General features: G+C 42.9%; 1 protein-coding gene across 1 annotated transcript; it reads left to right on the forward strand.

Moving 5' to 3' along the window:
- The first annotated feature begins 338 nt into the window (after nt 1-338).
- LOC146050618 (embryonic protein UVS.2-like) lies at nt 339-18,950 on the forward strand. Its single transcript, XM_083167713.1, has 13 exons — nt 339-399; nt 2,439-2,486; nt 6,064-6,111; nt 9,159-9,218; nt 10,485-10,619; nt 10,712-10,829; nt 11,963-12,141; nt 12,233-12,314; nt 12,449-12,576; nt 13,802-13,917; nt 15,738-15,963; nt 18,200-18,318; nt 18,732-18,950. The coding sequence occupies exons 1-13, from the start codon at nt 387-389 to the stop codon at nt 18,948-18,950; spliced, it is 1,491 nt and encodes a 496-aa protein (XP_083023839.1). The 5' UTR covers nt 339-386.
- Nucleotides 18,951-23,561: the final 4,611 nt, after the last annotated feature.

Below are 23,561 nucleotides of genomic sequence, written 5' to 3' on the forward strand. Positions count from 1 at the left end.
TATAACTACTGGTTGGGGAGGTCAGTGACTGTCTACATAGCGGTATTGGGATTATATGTGGCACTCTATAGAGGAGTGAGTACAAGTACCTGTCAGTCACCATGCTCAATGACCAGTGACTGCAGGAGGAAGGTCACAGTGACACGTCTCACTGCACTTCCATATATAACTACTGGTTGGGGAGGTCAGTGACTGACTACATAGAGGTAGTGGGTGAGAACGAGTCCAGTAGCAATGAGCTGAGAACTTCATCTCTTCAGCATCAGGAAATGTACCATGTGATGTCCACACAAAATGTACCATCTCCAGATGACACCAGTGGGTATCACAAATGGCAATGTCACATAAACCACAATGTATTTGTCTTTCAGCTTTCCCAGCATGAAATGAATGGTTTGGGTAAGCTGCATTTCATAACTGGCATTTTATTTTGTCTCTAATGTTGCCGCTGTCACTTTCTGCTACATTACTGATTATTGTGTCTGACATTTGTATTTCCATGTAATTATACACTTCTCATACTTTCCTTTGCTGTATTATTACTATTTATCTCAGTGTCTGGCAGGTTATACCACTACAGACAATGGGGGAGATTCTCTAAGCGAAAAATGCGGTAAAAACCCCGTTATCAGGGTTTTTACCGCATTTTGGGATGCTGTAAGCATCCCCCGCCGGGTTACCGCGGCGGGGGGCATCGCCAGAAAAATCTGGCGATGCCCCATAGAAGCCAATGGGCTTCTACCGCAACCCTCCGCCGCCCCGCGCCGACCCCCCGCCGCCCCGCATCGCCCCCACCCCCCTCACCTGTGTCCGGGCAGCACAGAGCTGTGCTGCCCGGACCTGTGACCTCCTCCCTGCACTGATCCTCTTCTGGGTGCAGGGAGGAGGAGAGCCCGGCGCAGCAGCGCCGGGTGTGTGAGGGAAGGGGGATCCGCCAGGACCTGCTGGGACCCAGCGACTCTCACCGCAAAGGACAGCTCTTAACGCAAGAGCTGTCCTTTGCTTTAATTATCGCATATGTGTTACATCATATGCGATAATTAAATATGCGATGGGCGGCGAAGGGGGGCGGAGATTCTTAGAGAATCTCCCCCAATACCAGGATCCACTAAACGGTCAATTTAAAAGGAAATGTTCAATGCAAAATAAAAGTTTGGGAGTCAATATCACAATTTATTAAAACATACAAAATAATATTGGAGACACTCAGGCGGTATTCAATTCTGATTTCTGAATGTTCTGACAGGTGGAATCCTGGCCCGTTTTCACCCGGCTGGACAGTTTGTGGACAGGCGGAATTCAATGTTCTGCCTGTTGAGTGGCAAAAAGGAAAACCGCCGTGGATAGTTGAGATCCGAGCGTGAATTTGACAACCCACGACAGTTTCTGATAAAATAGATCTGACTGGATTAAACGTTGGATCTCTTTTGTCGGGATCCGCCTACAATGCTGTCTGAAATGGCAGCATTAAATAGACGGCGGCTCTTTTTGTCTGGACTGTCGGAAATAGGGGTAAATTTACTAAAGCTTCTGAAACATGAAGAGGTGACATTGCTCATAGCAACCAATCAGATTCTATCATGTCTGGGATGGCAGAGAAATATTAGACCAAAGCTGTGCAGGCGTAGCGGGTTTATATGTGGGTCCGGGGAATTCGCCAGCTGAAGCTGGGGTTTTACATTTATTCTTTTACTAAATTAGGACAGATCCCATTTCCAATTTAAAGTATGGGAAATGTGATCTGGGTAATATACAAATGTGAATTAAAGTTTTTTATAAAGTTTTTTTTTTTTTTTTGCATTCAGGTTATACTAAATAAATGTGAACAAGCTGTGAAAACCCCCTTTTCAGATTATTTCAGTAAAAAAATATTTTAGAAATTGGCCTTCATGTAAGTAGGAAACCAGAAGCAGGTACACGGAGAGATAACGGGAGGCACTGAGATGCTGAGAATCAGAGTAAATAGACCTAAAGGGAGAAATTTACTAAAGGAAATGTGTTAAAAAAATAGGTGTATTTGTATCCAGAAATACACTTATTTTTGACATTTACTATCCCGAAAAGACGGCAATTCGTATTCGTATTGATAGCACATCAATACGACTACGAATTGCCGTATTTTTGGGATAGTAAATGTCAAAAATAAGTGTATTTCTGGATACAAATACACCTATTTTTACACCTATTTTTTTACAAATTTCCTTTAGTAAATTTCCCCCAAAATGACAATTTACCCATTGCAGTCAAATTCATTAAATGTATCACTAAGGAGAATTCTTATCAGATCTCAGTCCTTTTAGCACAGTACAGTAGTTCAATAACCTACTGTATCTCTCTCTCTCTCTCTGTCTCTCTCTGTCTCTCCCCTCACTTTTTGTTTTTAATCCTCTACTATGTATTGTTTCCTTTACCAATATCTTTCTCTGTATATTTAACAGATCCAAATACACTGACAATGATCAATGTGATTGCAAAATCCCATCCAGGTATGAATTTTAAGAATAGGCAAAATATATATTCCCATGGTTATATAATTCGACCCGAATATAAGCCGAGACACGTAATTTTACAACAAAAAAACTGGGAAAACTTATTGACTCAAGTGGGACCCTCACTCGAGTATAAGCCGAAGGGGGATTTTTCAGCATAAAAAATGTTCTGAAAAAGTAGGTTTATACTCGAGTATATATGGTATATACTGTACAGTATATATGTTTGTTTCTATTTAATAAATAATGTGCACAAATTGTGTATGTGTTAATGTGTTGGACAATTCAGTGATGGTTTATCAGATTTATCAATAGACAATGTAGGTGCGCTGTGAAACCAATGCTAACTCGTTAGTGCGCTGTGATTGATGATAGTTTGGGAACTACAATCCTAGATTATACCCACTGCCACTATCACCAGTAGTGTTTAATCACACCCTTATGGTGCGTACACATGGAGCAATATGATCGCTGGCAATATAATGTATTGCTAGTAATATATTGCTCAGCAATCATATTGCTCAGTGGTCCGTTTTCATCTGCGACCAGAGATGGTCACTGATGAAAATGACACTGCGGGGAGAAGAGGCGGGGAAGTCGCTGGTTGGAGGAGCACGCTCCTCCGACCAGCAACCATAAGGGGCTGAAAACGGGAGCGCGCGCTCAGCGACCATATTGCCAGCGATATATGCTGAAATCGCTCCGTGTGTACGCAGCTTCTCAGTCATCACTGTGACATTTTATGTAGGTTTAGTTAATTAAACGATTAAGTAAATTAGCATCTGAATTACCCAAACTTGCTGTTGGGCCATATTAACCCCTTCATGACAGAGCCAGTTTGTGCCTTCATGACAGAGCCCTTTTTTTCAAATCTGACATGTCTCACTTAAGTGGGGATAACTTTTTTTTGCTTTTACTTATCCCAGTGATTTTGAGATTGTTTTCTCGTGACACATTGTACTTCAAGTTAGTGGTAAATTTGGGTCGATACAGTCTGTGTTTTTTTGTGAAAAATACCAAAATATCGTGAAAAAATGGAAAATTTAGCAATATGCAAAATGTCACATTTTCTGCTTGTGAGACAAATAATCATACCACTCAAAATAGTTAATAACTAACAAAGACCATATGTCTACTTTATGTTGCAATCATTATTTCAACTTCCTTTTAATTTTTTTGGACACTAGGAGGCTTCAAATATGACTAGCAAATTCTCAAATTTTCAAGAAAATTTCAAACACTGATTTTTTTAGGGACCAGTTCAGTTCTGATGTGACTTTGAGGGACTTGTATGTGAGACACCCCCATAAATGATGCCATTTCAAAAACTGCACCCCTCACAGTATTCAAAACAGCATTTTGGAAGTTTGTTAACCCTTTAGGTGTTTCACAGGAATTAAAACAAAGTGTAGGTGAAATTTCAAAATTTCATTTTTTTTTCGGATTTTCAATTTTAATACATTTTTCTAAGGAACACAGTACATTTTACTAGAGAAATGTGACTAAAAATTGATTCCCCCAATTCTTTGGTTTTCATAAATATCCTATATGTGGCCCTAGTGTGCACGGTGACCAAACCACAGGCTTCATAATAGAAGGAGCACCTACTTGATTTTGGAGACTCCTTTTTATGAGATTATTTTTTAGGCACCATGTAGGTTTCTAGGCACCATAAGATGCTAAAAGTTAGGAACCCCCCCACAAGTGACCCCATTTTGCAAACTACACCCCTCAGGGAATTCATCTAGGGGTATAGTGTACATTTCAAACCCCCAGGGGTTTCACCAATTGTGGTACAACTGGGCAGTGAAAATGAAAAAAAATAATTTTTCATTTTCACAGCTCAGTTGTATCAAAATTGGTGAAACCCCGGGGGGTTTGAAATGTACTCTATACCCCTAGATGAATTCCCTGAGGGGTGTAGTTTGCAAAATGGGGTCACTTGTGGGGGGGTTCCACTGTATGGGTGTTTCGGGGGTCATTCAACCAGAATCTGTGCTGCAAAATCCAAAAATCACTCCTTCCCTTCTGAGTCCTGCCATGCACCCAACTGGTATTTTTTGGTCACATGTGAGGCATTGCCGTACCCGGGAGAAATTGGGGCACAGATTTTGGGGTGCTTTGTCTCCTTCATTCCTTGTGAAAATGAAAAATTTTGAGCCAGATCTGCATTTTTGTGTAAAAAAATTTAATTTTTTACACAAAAATGCAGTTCTGGCTCAAAATTTTTAATTTTCACAAGGAATGAAGGAGACAAAGCACCCCAAAATCTGTGCCCCAATTTCTCCCGGGTACGGCAATGCCTCACATGTGACCAAAAAATACCAGTTGGGTGCATGGCAGGACTCAGAAGGGAAGGAGTGATTTTTGGTGGTGGAATGAATGGCGGGTGCTATGTCGCATTAGCAAGACCCCCGAAGCACCAATACAGTGGAACCCCCCCACAAGTGACCCCATTTTGGTCACCAGCTTTGGGAGGGGGGCTGGCGCTGCGGCTGGCGGGGGGGTGGGAGGGGTGCTGGCGCTGCGGCAGCCGGGTGGGTGGGAGGGAGGGGGGCTGCCGGGTGGGAGGGGGGGGGGGCTGGCGATCGTTGGTGATCGGTGCGGTATACGCACACACACACACACACACACACACACATATATATATATATATATATATATATATATATGTGTGTATATATATATATATATATATATATACATATATATACATATATATACACACACATATATATATATATATATATATATATATGTGTGTGTATATATATATATATATACACACATTTGCACATTTTTTAATTTTAATTTATTTTTAACTTTTCCAGCAGCAGCATGATGCTGCTGCTGCTGCTGCTGCTGCTGCGGGGGGGAGGGGGGAGGAGGGGAGCGCAGCGTGCGCTCCGGACGTAGCGGTGGAGCCGCTGGAGCTGCTGCTGCTGCCGGGTGAGTGCCCGGCGGGTGGGAGGGGGGTGCTGCCGCTCGGTGGTGATCGGTGCTGCACCGATCACCACCGTTTTCTGTGTTACCGAGCGGCTTAGCCGCCGGTAACACAGGAAACGCTGTGATTGACTGTTCAGATTTGAACAGCCAATCACAGCGATCGCCGACCGGGGGGGGCACCCCTGCCCCCCCTGGGCGACGAGGGGGGATGTCTGCTGTCAGGGACAGCAGACATCTCCTAACTGTCACCGCGTCTATAGACGCAGTGACAGTTAGAATCCATGACGTACATGTACGTCAAATGTCGGGAAGTACTTCCCGACCATGACGTACATGTACGTCAAATGTCGTGAAGGGGTTATAATCCGACCCCACTCAGGAGACTACAGTACGAGGTAAATGTAGTGTCCATTGTTATGGTCATTTACTATACGGTTGTTTTGTGTCATTTTACACACCTATGATGGAATATATCAGTGACCCGGTACAGATATCAGGGGACTCACTGCCACAAAGCAACACCTGACCCCAGTTACACACTATACAGCTAGTGTACGGCCAAGGCAATCTCTTACCTTATGTAGCTGTTTTTATGTATCACAAATATTTTTGACTTTGTGTATTACAGATCCAAAAGCCCTGAAAATGGCAAATGAGACATCACATCCCCCCCCAGGTATGTATTTTGAGAATTAATCATTATCTTATTTTATATACACAATAGACATGTACAGTACAATGCAGTCATAGGCGTGCATAGCACATTTTATTAGGGGGTGCATTGTCGGAGGGGTGCAATTAGCACTGACTGGAAATTAAATAATATAGGGATTTTATTACAGTGTACACTCATCGCTAGCAATCAGGCAGATAATTGTGACAGTAACGTCCCTTTCACATTGCCGGGACTGACTGAGGTCTGGCACTTTCACATTAAACTTAGGTCACCCATTATACAGACTGACATTTTTATAACCCGGGTCAGATTAGCCTTTGGCAGCAGTGAGATCCGTAGCAACCATTGCTGATCTTGTAAATGTAGTTTGGACCACGTGACGGATGGAACATACCATGTGGCAGGCAGGGTAGAAATATAGAAACATAGAATTTGACGGCAGATAAGAACCACTTGGCCCATCTAGTCTGCCCCTTTTTTAAACATGTTACCTCAAACCATATTTGATCCTTATTTTTTTGTAAGGATATCAATATGCCTATCCCAAGCATGTTTACATTGTACTACTGTATTTGCCTCTACCACCTCTGATGGGAGGCTATTCCACTTATCTACTACTCTTTCTGTGAAGTAATTCTTCCTCAAATTTCCCCTGAATCTTCCTCCCTCTAGTGTCAGTGCATGTCCTCGTGTTCTGTTGCTCCTCTTCCTGTGAAGAATGTCTCCCAGCTGTACCTTGTTATATAACCCTTAATATATTTGAAAGTTTCTATCATGTCCCCCCATTTCCCTTCTCTGCTCTAAACTATACATATTAAGATCTTTTAGTCTTTCCTGGTACGTTTTGTGATGTAGGCCATGCACCATTTTAGTTGCCCTTCTCTGTACAGTCTCTAATGTATTTATATCCTTCAGGAGATATGGCCTCCAGAACTGAACACAATACTCTAGGTGAGGTCGTACCAATGACCTATACAGTGGCATTATTACTTCGTTCTTTCTACTGCTGATACCTCTCCCTATGCAACCAAGCATCTGACTTGCCTTCTTCATTGCTTTGTTACATTGCCTACCTGTCTTTAAGTCCCCTGAAATAGTGACACCTAGATCCCTAAGTAGTTTCCATTATAGTGCCATTTATACTATTTTTATTCTTTGGATTTTTGAGACCCAAGTGCATGATTTTGTATTTTTTTTACATTAATCTGTAGTTGCCATGCTCTTGACCATTCCTCTAATGTACCTAGATCATCAAACATTTGTTTTACCCCTCCTGGTTGTCTACCCTGTTGCATACCTTTGTGTCATCTGCAAAAAGACACATTTTACCCTCAATTTCATTTGCAATATCACCAATAAAGATAAGAAAAAGCACTGTTCCAAGTACAGATCCCTGGGGTACTCCACTTGTAACCTTTCCCTCCTTTGACTATACTCCGTTTACTACAACTCTCTGTTTTCTGTCCTGCAACCAAGATTTTATCCATTCAACCATCTTAGAATCCAATCCCAAGCTTTCATGTTTATTTAACAGTCTGCGATGTGGGACAGTGTTAAAAGCCTTACTAAAATCTAGATAAGCTACATCTACAGCCCCACCTTGATCTATTACTTTAGTCACCCAGTCAAAAAAGTCAATAAGATTTGTTTGACATGATCTTTCCCCAGTAAACCCATGCAGTTTTGGATCCTGTAAATTGCTGGTTTTGAGATATTCTACAACTCTTTGTTTTTAGAGTGTTTCCATCAATTTTTCCTACTACTGATGTAAGGCTCACTGGTCGATAGTTGCTTACCTCTTCCTTTCTTCCACTTTTGTGCAGTGAAACTACATTCACGGTTTTCCAGTCCTCTGGGATTACTCCAGTAGCTAGTGACTGGTTGAATAATTCTGTTAATGGTTTTATCAGCTCCCCTTTAAGCTCTATTAGTATCCTTGGATGTATCCCATCTGGCCCCATTGATTTATCCACTTTCAGTTTTGAGAGTTCTGTGAGGACTTTCTCCTCTGTAAATGTACTTGTCTCTCCCTCAGTTTTCTGACTATACTAGCAACTTAACTGTGGCCCCTTCCCCTCTCTTTCAGCAGTGAATACTGAGCAGAAATAATTATGAATATTATCTTCTATTACATTGTACCCTTCAAGAAGACTTCCACTCTCTGTCTTTAGTGTCATTATTCCACTTTTTGTTTTTCTCCTTTCACTTATACAGTATACTGTACCTAAAAAAAGTTGCCCCCCCCCCCATTTACCCACTGACTGGGCCATTTTCTCTTCAGCCTGTGCTTTTGCACATCTGATTACCTTCTAAGCCTCCTTCTGTCTAACAAGATAAACCTCTTTGCCCTCATTAATTTGCGTCTGTTAAATTTCATAAAGGCCAACTTTTTTGCTTTCACAATATTTGCTACTTCTTTTTCGCAAACCACAATGGCTTCCTTTTCCTTGTGTTGCCAGAGGGGTTTACATGCTCATTTCCAGGTGGTTGCCTGCTCATTGCTAGGGGGGTTACATGCTCATGGCCAGGGGTAGTAGGGCCACCAAACTCCCAAATTTCACACTTACGGCTAGTGCTGTGTGCTCTACACTCCCTTGGCAGATGCTAGAGGTGAAGGAGGGGTGCAGGATCTCCATCTGCATATGAATGGAGACTCTGCATCACCTGCCAGCATTGTCTCCTGGTGCAGCAGAGAATGTAGGAGAGGGGGCCAGCGGCACGTCATCTCATATCCTCAGTTCTCAGAGCTTGAGCTCCCCCGGAGCCAAGCCTCCCGCAGTACCCAATTCCAATTAATGCCTTTAATCCATTTGCAACTGTATGTATTAGCTGTCGCCACTGCATCATGAGAGCTCATTAATATTATATAGCTGTTTATATCTTGTCTTACGTAAGGGTATGTGTGGCAAAAAAAACAAAAATGAAACAATATAACTTTAATCTAGAATGATGCTGTGTATTACACTTCACCATCTGCAACATATGTTTAGGTCACATTATATCCAGATACGATGTTTCTGGTTAATTTATTATAATTATATTCACAGAAAATACAGATGATGGCGAACAAGAAAATATCTTCAGCAAGATTATTGCAACCAACAAAGGTAAAACAATGCAGAGATATATAATGCCAAAATACTGCAGAAACATTACTGTAACTAAAAGATGTAAGGGTGAAATGTGGGCTTCTGTAGGGTAACCAAACATTGAAATGCAATAAACACTAAAAATAACCCGGGTGTGTACCGCATTTATACATCGTGTCCCCAATAACAAGAATTACGCTTTATACATGAAATATGTTTATGATGACAATGGGCTGTTCTTAAGTAGCATCAATTGCTAAAGGGTTTAATCTCTTATGAACATGGATAACTAGTAGACAGTCAGCCAATCAGGAAGAGTCTCTTACACGGCTCAGCCAATTACACATGAGAGATTGTTACCAAATGACGGTTGGGACTCACTGCTGTGTGAATTCCCGAGGTTGGTACACTACCAGTTATCACGAAACTGTGATGTTCGCCTGTCCTTTACCTTTACACCAAAACTGATACGTCATTTCTTTTAAATCAAGTGATTTTATACATTATATATTACAAATAACAAAAGAAACTAAGAGAACATAAAAGCTATAACGTAAGGAATTTACAATAAAAAATAGTCATACTATAAATCACATTATTGCATCATGTTGTAACATCCGCAGCCCCCCTTCGCCGGGCATCGCATTATTAATAACGGCATATGCTGTAACATATGCGGTTATTAACGCAAGGGACAGCTCTTGCGATAAGAGCTGTCCCTTGCGATACGGTGCCAGCACTGGACTTCTGGGTCTGTGACCCGGGAGTCCATCTGCGCATGCGTAGAGTGACGCGCCGGCCGCAGGGCATGCTGGGAGGGATCCGTGACGGATCCCTCAAACAGCGCTGCGGTAAGAAGCCCATAGGCTTCTGCAGGGAATCGACAGCTTTTGCTGGCCATTCCCTCCGCAGCGCTGCCACTGCGGAGGCACAGTACAGCATACAGAAATGCGTTAAAACCCCCGATAACAGGGTTTTTACCGCATTTCTGTGATAGAGAATCACCCCCACAAGCAGCTATTCCTGGTCCCCTGTCAGTAATCCTGCAGGGAGGTGCAGCTGTAACTATGCACCTGGAATCAGGAACTTCTCTGTGCCACTGGCGCTGGGCACCCCTCAATGACCAGGCCCAAAGCTATGACAGGCTATAACTTTTATACAACATGCAGGCAGCTGGTTACTTTATCTTTCTTATAATATTACAAGATGAAATGAATCCCCTGAAATGAATGTCATATCGTACACCACATATGAATGCTTCCTGTCCATGTCCGGTTACTGTAGAGCACAACCTCACCGTACATGAAGGAGATATGCTTGTGAAAACTGGACGCAGCGCAATCAGCTGTACAAATTGCCTGTGGATTAAAGCTGCAGATGGGACTGTGCCTGTTCCGTACACCTTATCCACTGCTTATAGTGAGTATCCTCATCATAACAGTGTCCTGAAGTAGTCATGGCCAACTTCTGTTCTATTATATTAATATATATCCAACCTCCTTTCCCTACAGATGCCGATCAAGTCAAGGTGTTTACAAATGCTATGGAGGAAATTGAGACACTGACGTGTGTGAGGTTTGTACCTCGGACAACAGAGAAGGATTACATCTTCATTAATACATCAAATGGGTAGGTTCTTCCATTCTATGTTACAGAAATATGTCCACTTAGAGTCTAGGTGAGACAAATAAGCCTAATTAGGAAATTATTAAACTTTATGAAGTCTGTGGACATTCAGCCAATTGGCAGTGATAATGGTGGAAGTACAGATGTGCCCTCATACATCATTGCTGCTGTGGTGTCAAACAGCCAATCTAGGTCCCCCTGGTCCCGGGAGATTCTGCTGACTGTGCTGACTATACATCTTGTATATATGTGTGTGACTGAGTCTCCGTATCTGTATACAGTGTCCGAGCCTGTAACCACAGAACACAATCTAATACCTGGTTTTGATGAAATAATCATGCAAATATTTAATATCAATTAAAACAACATAACATGAATAAATAAATTAAACAATCAGATAAAATGGTGAATGGATTCCTGGACCGGAGGCTGAACGGAGTGGGAACAATGGATGGTAAAGGAACTTAAGGTTATTGTCTGGAATAATTCAGGTTGCCTAGTGGGCTGATAGTTACCACTGATGGTGATTTTAGTCCAATCCTGAACGCTGAATTGCAGAGTGGTCCTCAAATAGACGCAACAGTGGGGCCACAGTTGGTCAAGGACCCAAATGGTGTGATAGGGCTGGAAGCTGTTATAGCCACAGTTGTCTCAGGTCGCTAGAGGCTCCAATATCAGGGATGGCATAGGATGGCAGGTGTCCTCAGGGTTAGTGGATTGTGGGACCAACTGGTCAGTGGTTTAGATTTGTTGTAACCAACCTTGATTGCTGCATGAAGATGTACCCACGTGGTAGCAGCAATAATAAACCGCAACTGCGGGGTGTGGATAAGTTGATATCCCTCAGGATTGGGAGTGGGCAGCCCAGGGCGCTGAAAGGTCCAAATAGTGAAGGTCCAATGGTAATCAGCTGATCCGGTCCAGGTTGTACTAACGCGTTTCGCTGCTTGTAGAGGTGCAGCTTTTCAAAGTTTTTTTCTTTTTTTTTCTTTTACTTTGGTTTTCGTGGGGCTGACTACCCCATCAACAAGTGGCAGCTCTTGGCATAGCACCCGTGTTAGCGCCTGTCCGTGCACCCCAGGGAGCACCTTGCAATCCAATTATTCACAATCTAATACCTTCCTCATTGCTTCCAGCTGTACCTCATTTGTTGGACGACAAGGTGGACCTCAGATGGTTGGAATAGCTATTAATGGCTGTATGTCCAGAGGGGCCATACAACATGAGCTAGATCATGCCTTGGGATTTTACCATGAACATATGAGGAGTGACCGTGATAACTATGTCACCATCAATTACCAGTACATCTCACCAGGTATTATACACAGAACAACTCCCTAACTTTTGTGCTTTGCGTTATTTCCATTCAAATGTGTTTTGTAGTAATCACAGATTCCTTGTTACAGGTGATCAGATAAACTTTCAGAAGGTAAACACTAATAACCTGGGTATGGAGTATGACTATGGCTCAGTGATGCATTATGCCAAGTAAGTTGTGCCCACAGTTATTACCTGATAGAGGATGATGCTTGTATGTAATTAGTGCACATTGGTCTTATAATGGTCCCTATTACTATATTGTGCTGATTACACCTATATCTTGTCTCTTATCTATCTGACAGCAATGCATTCTCTAACACTACAAGTCAACTCACCATTGTACCCAAGACTGACCCAACCCTGCCCCTTGGTCAAACAAATGGACTGAGTATCTTGGACATTTCTAAAATTAACCGGCTTTACCAGTGCAGTAAGTAATTATATATATATATGTGTATATATAGGTTTTATTATTTATTATCTCCCTAACAAATAAACTGGTGGATTTGGAGCATGGAGTGCCCACAGTGAGATGATATCATGGGGGCACGTAATGAGGTGTGGTTACCAACCATCCAATAGGAATGCTCAACCACAAGACAAGGCTGGCCAATCATTAGATGGGGCATGTTCCGACCAACATAAGAAAAGATTAGAACTATAGTTATTAGAAATATCACTGACGTAAGACCACCTTATTGTAGGTTGTATTCTAGTTCATTAGCTTCATCGTTGTAGCTTCTCTGGAGCAAGTATTGGAGACCATCTGGGGGACTCGCTTGCTTCACCGTACACAGTAAACATTTATACATGTAATCACAAATATGATATCTAAAGGCTTCTCAGTATATATAGAATACCCTGCATATAATGTATCTCCATCCTATACACAATAGAGGCAGCTAAATGTTAAAGAAAAAAGTGAGTTAACCTGCACTCTACACAAAGGGTGCAGCCCTAGCACAAACGATAGTCACCAAACTATCCCAATATCTATACACACAAACCAAAAAATCGGATAGAGCGCTCCCACTTGGGGTACAAAGATGATGTAAATGTTCCTTTTCTTTTTTCTTTGTTTTTTGACAGTTGAATTGTCCTCTAGGAGTTTTTATACTTCAAAGAAAACACAAAAAATACACAGAAGTGTATTTTTTTGTGTTTTCTTTGAGGTATAAAAACTCCTAGAGGACAATTCAACTGTCAAAAAACAAAGAAAAAAGAAAAGGAACATTTACATCATCTTTATACCCCAAGTGGGAGCGCCCTATAGGATTTTTTGGTTTGTGTGTACAATAGAGGCAGCGTTTATAAGAGGACCGAAGACTATAAGAATAAATAGTGCATATCACCACTGTGCGATGCTTACCTCTATACTGTATATACAATGGTAAACATACTGGTAGGTTCCCAACAATAGGGAATGTGTCTGCTATCAGATTAGTGATCATACTACACAATACTGTACAATTCCCGGCTTATATGTTTTATAGTCTGGAAGGATGAGTAACAACGGCTGCCTCTATGTCAGATACCATACATATATATATATATATATATATATATATATATATACAATACTTCCTAGTAATATATAACTTGTTATGCATTACCTCATGTACAGTCATTTATTTATGTCACGTTTTGCCCCTTAGGTGTTTGTGCTAATTTGCTGAATGATAATAATGGAACTCTGACTTCCGCCAACTATCCCTCCGCCTATCCCAACAGTGCCAGCTGTGTTTGGTTGATCAGAACCCCATCTGGACAGGTACAGTAATCAATGGGAGGATCGGGTGACAGGCAGAAGGAAGGTGCAAGACACAGGAATAATATGACACTTTTCATATCAGTTCAGTAACTTATGGGAGACATATCCAATACTTTTTGATAATAGACAATCTAGTTTAATGTGGTGGGTGGCAGGGTTCTGATTTTGCATGTAAAGAGAAGGAGAGGAATGGCTGCCGCTGCAGCTGCCTCTGTCCCCCACTTAGCACACAGCACTGAGCAGCATTTTTGGTGATGAAGAGAGAGGCTGCTACAGCAAGTTAGTTCTCTCTCTCTGCAATAACAGAGGGGGGAAGCGGGACCCAGACTCCTCCAACAGACCTGGTAGTAATGCCTGCTCCACCTTGGTGCCACTGAGGAGAGCTGGATGGAGCAAAATGGGGACGTTTGTGGTGGTCAGTTAGGAATGGAGCGGAGGTTGTGCCACAAACATGTTGGAGAGTTTACTATGTCTCCTAGATCTTCACATCCTCCTGGTCAATGGTTCTCAATCTATGGGCCTTGAACCTAAAATGGGTCAAGACCATCTCAGCATGGGGTCGCGACTCAATTTTGCTGACCAGGATGCTGATGACAAGAAGTATGAAAAACTCCCCTTCCAACTTACACATCCTCCTATCACCCTATTCCTTTCCCTATCCCCCACTCCCATCTTTGTCACCTTCTGCCTCTTCCTGTCATCTTCTGCATCGCCATGCAGCCACTGCTTCATCCTCTGTCCCACGCCTACCCTTTGCTCTTGCTTACACCTACTGCCACAACCTGTCAACCTCACCTCCCACTGCTTCCTCATGCCACTCTCTGCCTCACATTCATCCTATGTATCCCTCTGACTCTCCTTAACCACCCTTTGATTCTACCTAATCACCCTCTGCCACTCTCTGTCTCTCTGCCATCTTTGTCACCATATGTCTCCCCCAGTCACCCTCTGCATCCCCCTGCCAGCCACTGACTCACCCCTTTTCCCGCTCTTGCTCTACATGACTCCCTACTGTCAGCTGCCACTACCTGTCATTCCCTACCTCCCCAAGCTCCCACTGCCTTTTGATGACACCCGGTGCCACCCCATCAACCTCTTTTCTGTCATTCATTGCTTCATCTGTGTCACCCACTTTCTCTTTTTTTCACCAACTGCCTCTCTATAAAGTCAGGTGTACACTTACAGGGGCATTTTTGGAGTACCTGCCCTGTATGTGTTTTTTTGTATATAATTATGCGATTGTTAGGGGCAGATTAATTAAGCTTGGAGAAGAGATAAACTGGATATAAAGCGGAGAAAAAGTAAAAGGAGATAAAGCACCAGCCAATCAACTCCCAAATGTCTTTTTCAAACACAGCTGATTGGCTGGTGCTTTATCTCCTTTTACCTTTTCTCTGCTTTATCTCCAGTTTATCTCTTCTCCAAGCTTAATAAATCTGCCCCTAACAATCGCATAATTATATACAAAAAAACACATACAGGGCAGGTACTCAAATCCTCATCCCCGCTATTGTGTGATAAATGAAGGGTTTGCATTAGCGGGCACATCACTTCTGTGTTATACCCTCACAATGCTGCCATGAAATTGGGATCTGCTAACCAGACACGTCTGGCAACCATTCTGTGGTAACTTGCTGGGGTCCTTTAATAATTTTTATTGTCTGACCGGGTCCAAGAGCAAAATAGTTTGAGATCCTCTGCTCTAGGTGTTCCCGTCCTCCAGTCTGGTAAAAAGTAAATATATGACAATACAGAGTGAGTTTAATTTTTATAATAATTGACAACAAAAAGGAATTGATCAATTACTGTTTCTTGTTTAGGCTGCCCTAAGTTTCATTGCTTTTGATGTTCAATCCACAACTGATTGCGCCTCTGACTACATCAAGATTTATGACGGCCCCAGTAAGAATCATCCTTTGTTGCTGGACAGAACCTGCGGGACTGGTCTGATCCCACTAATCATTGCTTCCACTAGTGAGATGCTGGTGGAGTTTACAAGTGACAGCAGCGTTACAGGGGTCGGATTCAAAGCTTCTTACACCTCAGGTACTATACTAAGTTATCAAATGTGTAAGTGTTATATTATCCTACTTTATGACCCTTTGTAACATTATAAAGATGTGGCCAAGCCTATTGCATTGAATGGTGTTCCGTGGCACATATACAGATGTAGCCAAGCTTATTGCATTGAATGGTGATCCGTGGCACATATACAGATGTAGCCAAGCTTATTGCATTGAATGGTGATCCGTGGCATATAGATGTAGCCAAGCTTATTGCATTGAACGGTGATCCGTGGCATATATACAGATGTGGCCAAGCTCATTGCATTGAATGGTGTTCCGTGGCACATATACAGATGTAGCCAAGCTTATTGCATTGAATGGTGATCCGTGGCACATATACAGATGTAGCCAAGCTTATTGCATTGAATGGTGATCCGTGGCACATATACAGATGTAGCCAAGCTTATTCCATTGAATGGTGATCCGTGGCACATATACAGATGTAGCCAATCGTATTGCATTGAATGGTGATCCGTGGCACATATACAGACGTAGCCAAGCCGATTGCATTGAATGGTGATCCGTGGCACATATACAGATGTAGCCAAGCCGATTGCATTGAATGGTGATCCGTGGCACATATACAGATGTAGCCAAGCTTATTGCATTGAATGGTGATCCGTGGCACATATACAGATGTAGCCAAGCTTATTCCATTGAATGGTGATCCGTGGCACATATACAGATGTAGCCAATCGTATTGCATTGAATGGTGATCCGTGGCACATATACAGACGTAGCCAAGCTTATTGCATTGAATGGTGATCCGTGGCATATATACAGATGTAGCCAAGCTTATTGCATTGAATGGTGATCCGTGGCACATATACAGATGTAGCGAAGCTTATTGCATTGAATGGTGATCCGTGGCACATATACAGATGTAGCGAAGCTTATTGCATTGAATGGTGATCCATGGCATATATACAGATGTAGCCAAGCTTATTGCATTGAATGGTTTTCCGTGGCATATATAAAGATGTAGCCAATCTTATTGCATTGAATGGTGATCCGTGGCATATATACAGATGTAGCCAAGCTGATTGCATTAAATGGTGATCCGTGCCACATATACAGATGTGGCCATTGTACTCTGATGCAGCGGCATTTTGCCACACATAGTCGTACTACATTATTTTCAGAGAAATACAATACAGACAGTGTCTATTACAGTTCTGCGCTAGGCTGCCACAGAAATTACAAAGAAGGGTATCCAAATTCACCTTCCAAGTCCAAAACAACTAAACAACAACAGTTTTGTAACTCCAAATGGCGCCAGTGAGTCAATATGATCTTATAATGGTCAATAATACAATGAGGGATAATGCAAAAATATACTTCCTTTTTGCACGGTGATCACATCCCATATGCGGAGTATCCCTGTCAGATGGTGTACTCCAGTATATGCAAAAGAGGAAAAGGCTTAAAATAGTGAAGCCAGTTTTTTAATATACATATACATACATGGACATAAAAATACAAATAAAAATATAATAATGAATCCAGCAATACAAAGTCCAGCAGTCAAGGTACACAGGTGCAATTACCAAATAAAGTATCAGAACTGGGTGTTAATCAGTTCATGCGCATGGTATAATAGTCACCAGTCTGGTCCCGGGTAGCAGTCCTGGGTGTAGAATACCAAAGGTAAGGTCCTGGTGCTGGTCAAAATAGCTGCCACTTCACTCCTGCCAACGCGTTTCGACCCTGCATACAATGGGTCTTTCTCAGCCTTGAGAAAGACCCATTGTATGCAGGGTCGAAACGCGTTGGAAGGACTCTCCTCCTCCCTGCACCCGGAAGAGGATCAGAGCAGGGAGGCGGTCACAGAGCTGTGCTGCCCGGACCCAGGTGAGGGGGGAGGGGGCGATGCGGGACGGCGGGGGTCCGTGCGGGGTGGCGTGGGGTCATTGCGGGGCAGCGGTAGGATGCGGTAGAAGCCCATTGGCTTCTATAGGGCATCGCCAGATTTTTCTGGCGATGCCCCCCGCCAGTAACCAGGTAACCCGGTAACCTGGCGGGGGATGCTTACAGCATCCCAAAATGCTGTAAAAACTACGATAACGGGTTTTTACCGCATTTTTAGCTTAGAGAATCTCCCCCTATGTCTATTCATTATTATCATTTAGCTTTCAGATCTTATTACGTAGCTTGCTACATTACTGGATTTATATTAAATGCTATTTTCCTCTGTTTTATACCATATCTCCCTATAGTACAATGTGGAGGAAATTTCTTTGCCTCCGAGAAGAACTTTACATCTCCTGGATACCCCGTTGCGTACAGTCCAAACTTAGATTGTACCTTCAACATCACAGCCCCTGTGGGATATCAGGTAAGGAACTTTTGTGGCCTAAGATAATTTGTGCAGTGGTTTCAGTTATTGTATTGGAGCTTTAGTGTTATCAGGAATGTGTAACATATACCTACAGTTTACATTCTACAGTGTCTGCATGATCTGGGGGTGGTCACAGATATGGCACATGATGAGGAGGAGGAGGAGGAGGAGGGGGAGGATGAGGAGGATGATGCTAATATTGATAAGATCACAGCTTGTATAACTGTATCTTGGAATCTAACTTAGAGAATATACTTATAAACATGGCGCACATAGACAGGACATGTAAATACAGACCACTGTGTGTTATAAGAGACGTCAGCACAGTTTTGAGAACAATGGTTTATTCATCTTGTCTGCTTTCTATATGTCTATTTGTTCCTCATAAATGATATTTCTGGATTTTACAGATATCACTGACTGTAACAGATTTTCTACTGGAGAAATCCCAATTCTGCATCTCAGACTATATGCAGGTCCGGGATCGCAATACGGTGTATGGTCCATTCTGTGCTGATTACAGGGTTCCTCCCATAACCTCCTCTGGAAATACTCTGACATTGAAGTTCCACAGTAATCGCAGCATACAGGGAAAGGGTTTCCAAGCTTCCTACACCTTCAGTAAGTAATATATCCCCATTTATTCACCACACAAACACTATTGGTCTTACTGGTGTCATTTATTAGCTAGAATTGGGGGTTTTCTCCTATACTAATACCAGGGTTGCCTACCTGACCCTCTCCTTCAGGGAGAACACGTTCTGCTCCTGGGCTTCCCTGGTAATGTAGGATTGCCAGCACCTATGGTGACACCTTTCTTATCAGTTACCTGGCTCCCCACAGGTGCTGGTAATCATACATTATCCATACCTCCCAACATTCCCCTCTCAAGGCGTACACAATGCTCTGCTCCTGGGCTTCCCTGGTAATGTATGATTGTCAGCACCTATGGTGACACCTTTCTTATCAATGACCTAGATCCCCACGGGTGACACATTGCCAGGGAAGCCCAGGAACAGACCATTTTCTCCCTCATAGAGAGGGTCAGGTAAGCAACCCCTGACTAATACTGATTGGTAATGATACATCATGGTCCCACATGACACCTGGGGTGAAATTATTTGTCTTGGTGACTAAGAACATAAATGCTCAACACACAGACCAATGTCTCTGCATTGATAACATCATATAGGGGTGATTTATCAAAAGTTGGAAAGAGATAATTCCACACTGATACGTGAAACGAATTACATAAAGTGATATTTTTTATTGTTACTAGCCGATGTATGCATAGGCGCCGAAACCGTGGGTGCTCCGGGGCCCGAGCACTGACGGAAAGTGAGGAGCACCCACGGGCCACGGCAGTGGAGTCCCAGCAGCGGATATGCTGTCAGCAGCAGGGTCCCTGCGGCGGATGGTAACTAGTAGCGGTAATAATACTGCTGCTAGTTCCCATCTTCCGCAGGGACCCTGCTGCTAACCTCATATATGGAAAAAACTCATCGCTATCGCATCGCTGGTGCATCGCTGTGTGCTGAGCCATCTAGCATCACTCAGATCGCTGGCACACGTCGCTATGTGTGTAGGCCCCATAACCCAACACTTTATTAAAATAAACAATTCAACAAGGACGCTATTAAAGTATGTACATATGTGTAACAAATCATTTACTAACGTTTATTTCTGTTTCCTTACAGTATAAGTAAGGCATATCACACACCGCAGCAATATCACACTGTACAACGAACATCACAGGAACAGTATAATAACCATTGTATATGTGGTGCAGCAAATCTCCGTCATTCTCACAAATGTCATCGGAGAACCATAAATGAAAACCATTGTATGCAATATGAAGACAGTTATTTATTATATCCCTGTATATTTATGACTGTGATTACACTGTATTTCTGAGGACCAGTAAGAGTTAGGACAGTAGAATGTGCAATTAATAAAGCAGACAAATGGTACACCTGTGTGTGATATGATTTATGACATCATGCTCGATATTACGTGACTAAGTAAACCTAATGACAGTTGGAGCATTGAAGGGGTCCATGATTATTAATTAGAGCTTATTGCTTTACTCTATGATATTTGTACCAGGATATATGAGACCAGACCCAAGCCATGCCTGACTGTAGACCAGCACGCAGCCACTAGATAAGACGGGTTGTCTTACAGTATGTCTCATAATACGTATTTAGCATGTGACACCCCATTAAGCCTACTTGTGCCCCTTCTGGGGTGGTGCTGAAGGATATTGTATACTGTCTGGGACATCACATTATAGGGACACACTGTAGATAAATAGGTTTATGCTTATAGATATAAGCACGGAGGAGAACTGTAGAAAATAAACACCCCACATAAAGGCATACCTTCCAACTTTTTTGGGGACGGAGGAGGGACAGAGTGTTGCATGCCGCAGGCGCGCCTAAAATTTTGGGGACGTGGCCTAATTTAGGGGTTTGGTCTATACGCGTGGCTCTCCCGTGAGGAAACGCCCCCATTGTTACGCTATGTGGGCATGACTCAGAGGCTCTGTGACCCTCTAGCCATGCCCCCAGCCCCCTGGCTGCGGGAATAGAAGCTGTGCGCACAGCGTTTATTCCCCGCTGCTCAGCAGCCGAAAGGGGGAACACCCAACAGCCCCCCTCGCTGTGGGACACTGCCGGCCGCAGGAGGGACGCGGGAATGTCCCCGAAAACCGGGACATTCCGCGGTTTTCAGGACTGTTGGGAGGTATGTAAAGGGGAAATGTTACAGGCCGTTGGGTAAGCTGGAGGGGGGTTGTGTGGAGGCAGAGCCACGCTCACTGAAGGAGGAGTCTCAGTGAGCTGTCTGGGGTTCAGCTTTCTGGGGTAACTGGTGGAGGAGAGATCTGGGCCAATAAGCAACCTTGTGGTAACATACTGTAAGAAAGCGAGTTCCAATGGAAGCAGATAGTGTAAATGCAAAGTGAATGACTGACTACTCAGTTATCATGGGATTTGGGTTATTAATACCACTGTTCTATAATATATTCTTTGGATATCGGGATTGCAGCACTAGACTTCCCACAATTTTTTGGATTTAATTATCACATTTTATAGTGTCTTACTTTGGGAACAAAACTTCAGGTACCTCTTTACTTTTCAGTTTTCCGGATTAGGTACTTGTAGTTACTTAGTGCACTTTTGGGTCCTGGACTCTTGGGGCTGTGTGCGCCGTCTGTCTGCTACGGAGAGCTGCGTGTATCACACAGCCAACCATGCAGGCAGAGACTGGCCAGACGCTGCTCCTTGTCTATCGCGGTTACTGAGATCACCGCTTTGTAATTACCCGTCACGGTGACTGTTCACCACCTTACAGGTCCTGTAGTTCACTTTACCACTTCCCCTTCTCCGTACTCACCTCTTGTCAGGACTTCCTGCTTGGCGATCTCCCTCTGGTCATTGTACAGTGTGTGCACACACTGCTTGCCGCTGCCGTGCAGTTCACTGTAGCTGTTTCCAAAGTACGTCTGGTCAATGAACCTGTGTCACAGGGGTGTTCTCTCCAGTGAGGTTACATCTGATGTTACTAACCATAGGTCTTCTTCCCAATCAATGTCTTGTAGATGTCCAAGGATATGCATTGTGTCTCGTGTGTAAGATTTCTGATTTTGTACATAAGGTTGTAGAGAGTGTCCAGGTATTGGGCCTTATTCTGGTTGGAGCGTCCGGGCCGTACGCGTACGTCCCGGGGTTTTTTACGATCTGCGCATGTGCAGATACGCTAATGCGCCGGCGCGAACACTCCACAACGCTTACGGCCGGTGTCTCAACGTGCGAAAAAACCTGTACGCGAGTGTACGGGTAATGGGGCGGCATAGGGGCGTGTTGATGGGAGCGGCCGAAATAATGTGGGAAAATGGGCGTAAATATGGGCGTACACGGGGGTGTGCACCAAAAATGAGCGGTGCTACTACCGCACGATCGACTAAGGCACCGTTCATTTCGGACACCAAACAGGCGGCCGCCAGCCGCCAGCTCAAACCACCCCTACAGATACCGCATGCCAGCGTGCGCCTGAGTTGGCTAATTAACGCTGATTACTACTCAAACACATACACCTGAATGTAATAAGCAATGCTGCAGTCTATTAACTCCAAACCATGATTTCACTGCCTGCAAGCCACACATACAGCACGCAAACACATTGGAAGCTTATGTTTCTATACTTCTCCACATTTAAAGGTTTGTTTAATTTAAGGTAAGAATCTTTTTATACGCTAAGGTAGGTATTTGCTAAACAGACACATTCACTACGTGCTTTCATAGACTTTACGCAGTAGCACACTCAATCTACACAAGTCGACATGTGTCAACGTGTTCACTCTAATACTAACATAGGTTTTGTATTTAGGATACAATAACATAAACCACATCTAACACCTACAAAGGATGTTTCAGCAATGTTTGAAGCCCATGACCACTATTTTGCACACAATCTTTGTATAGTACCCAAAATAATGACCTGTACCACTATCTCATCTGCTATGATTTGGATTTGACTACACTCTGGATGTAAGATGCCACCAATCACATTATTGCACTCTCATCTCTCTAACAAAGGATTCCTACATCTGCTTATGACACTGTCAAATCATATATATTTAAAAAGTTATGCATGTTTGTTCACAAGCTAATTTATCATGTTTGGCCCATTCACACATCTTTTTTTAGGGAGGACACATATGCATTCCTTTTCACCCTTGTTTGTCTGCCTCACCCACTCCATGAGGAAAGCATTGTTCTGGACCTGCTTTTACCTACTACTGTAGGAGCTACCTCACCTGCACACAAACTGCTTTCTCACCTATTAAGTTGCTCTGCACATGTGCTGACACAAACTAATTAGCAGGGAAAAGTTGGATAGGAACATGGGAATGGCCATGGAGAGGGTTACACATGGGAAACTTTGACCACACTTCAACAAATGTTCAAAAATACCCTGGTCAGTAAGTACACATAAATCTAGTATTTGTTTCACACAAGAAATTACACATACCACAATTTAGATTTAATTTGTAAAATAAATTTATTTGCTGTTCAGCATCACAGCTTGACACTTTAATGTGAGAAATCAAATAAACAAATAAAATAGACACACAAATAATAAAACAGCCAGAACAAGAGGTTGCATATCTCCAAACATGTGTTACCCTGCAAATGCAATGGTGAAAGAAATGGGGACACCAGAATACGTACTGCAAC

This window comes from Crinia signifera, chromosome 12 (genome assembly GCF_055691185.1).
Source record: "Crinia signifera chromosome 12, ASM5569118v1, whole genome shotgun sequence".
Lineage (NCBI taxonomy): Eukaryota > Metazoa > Chordata > Amphibia > Anura > Myobatrachidae > Crinia > Crinia signifera.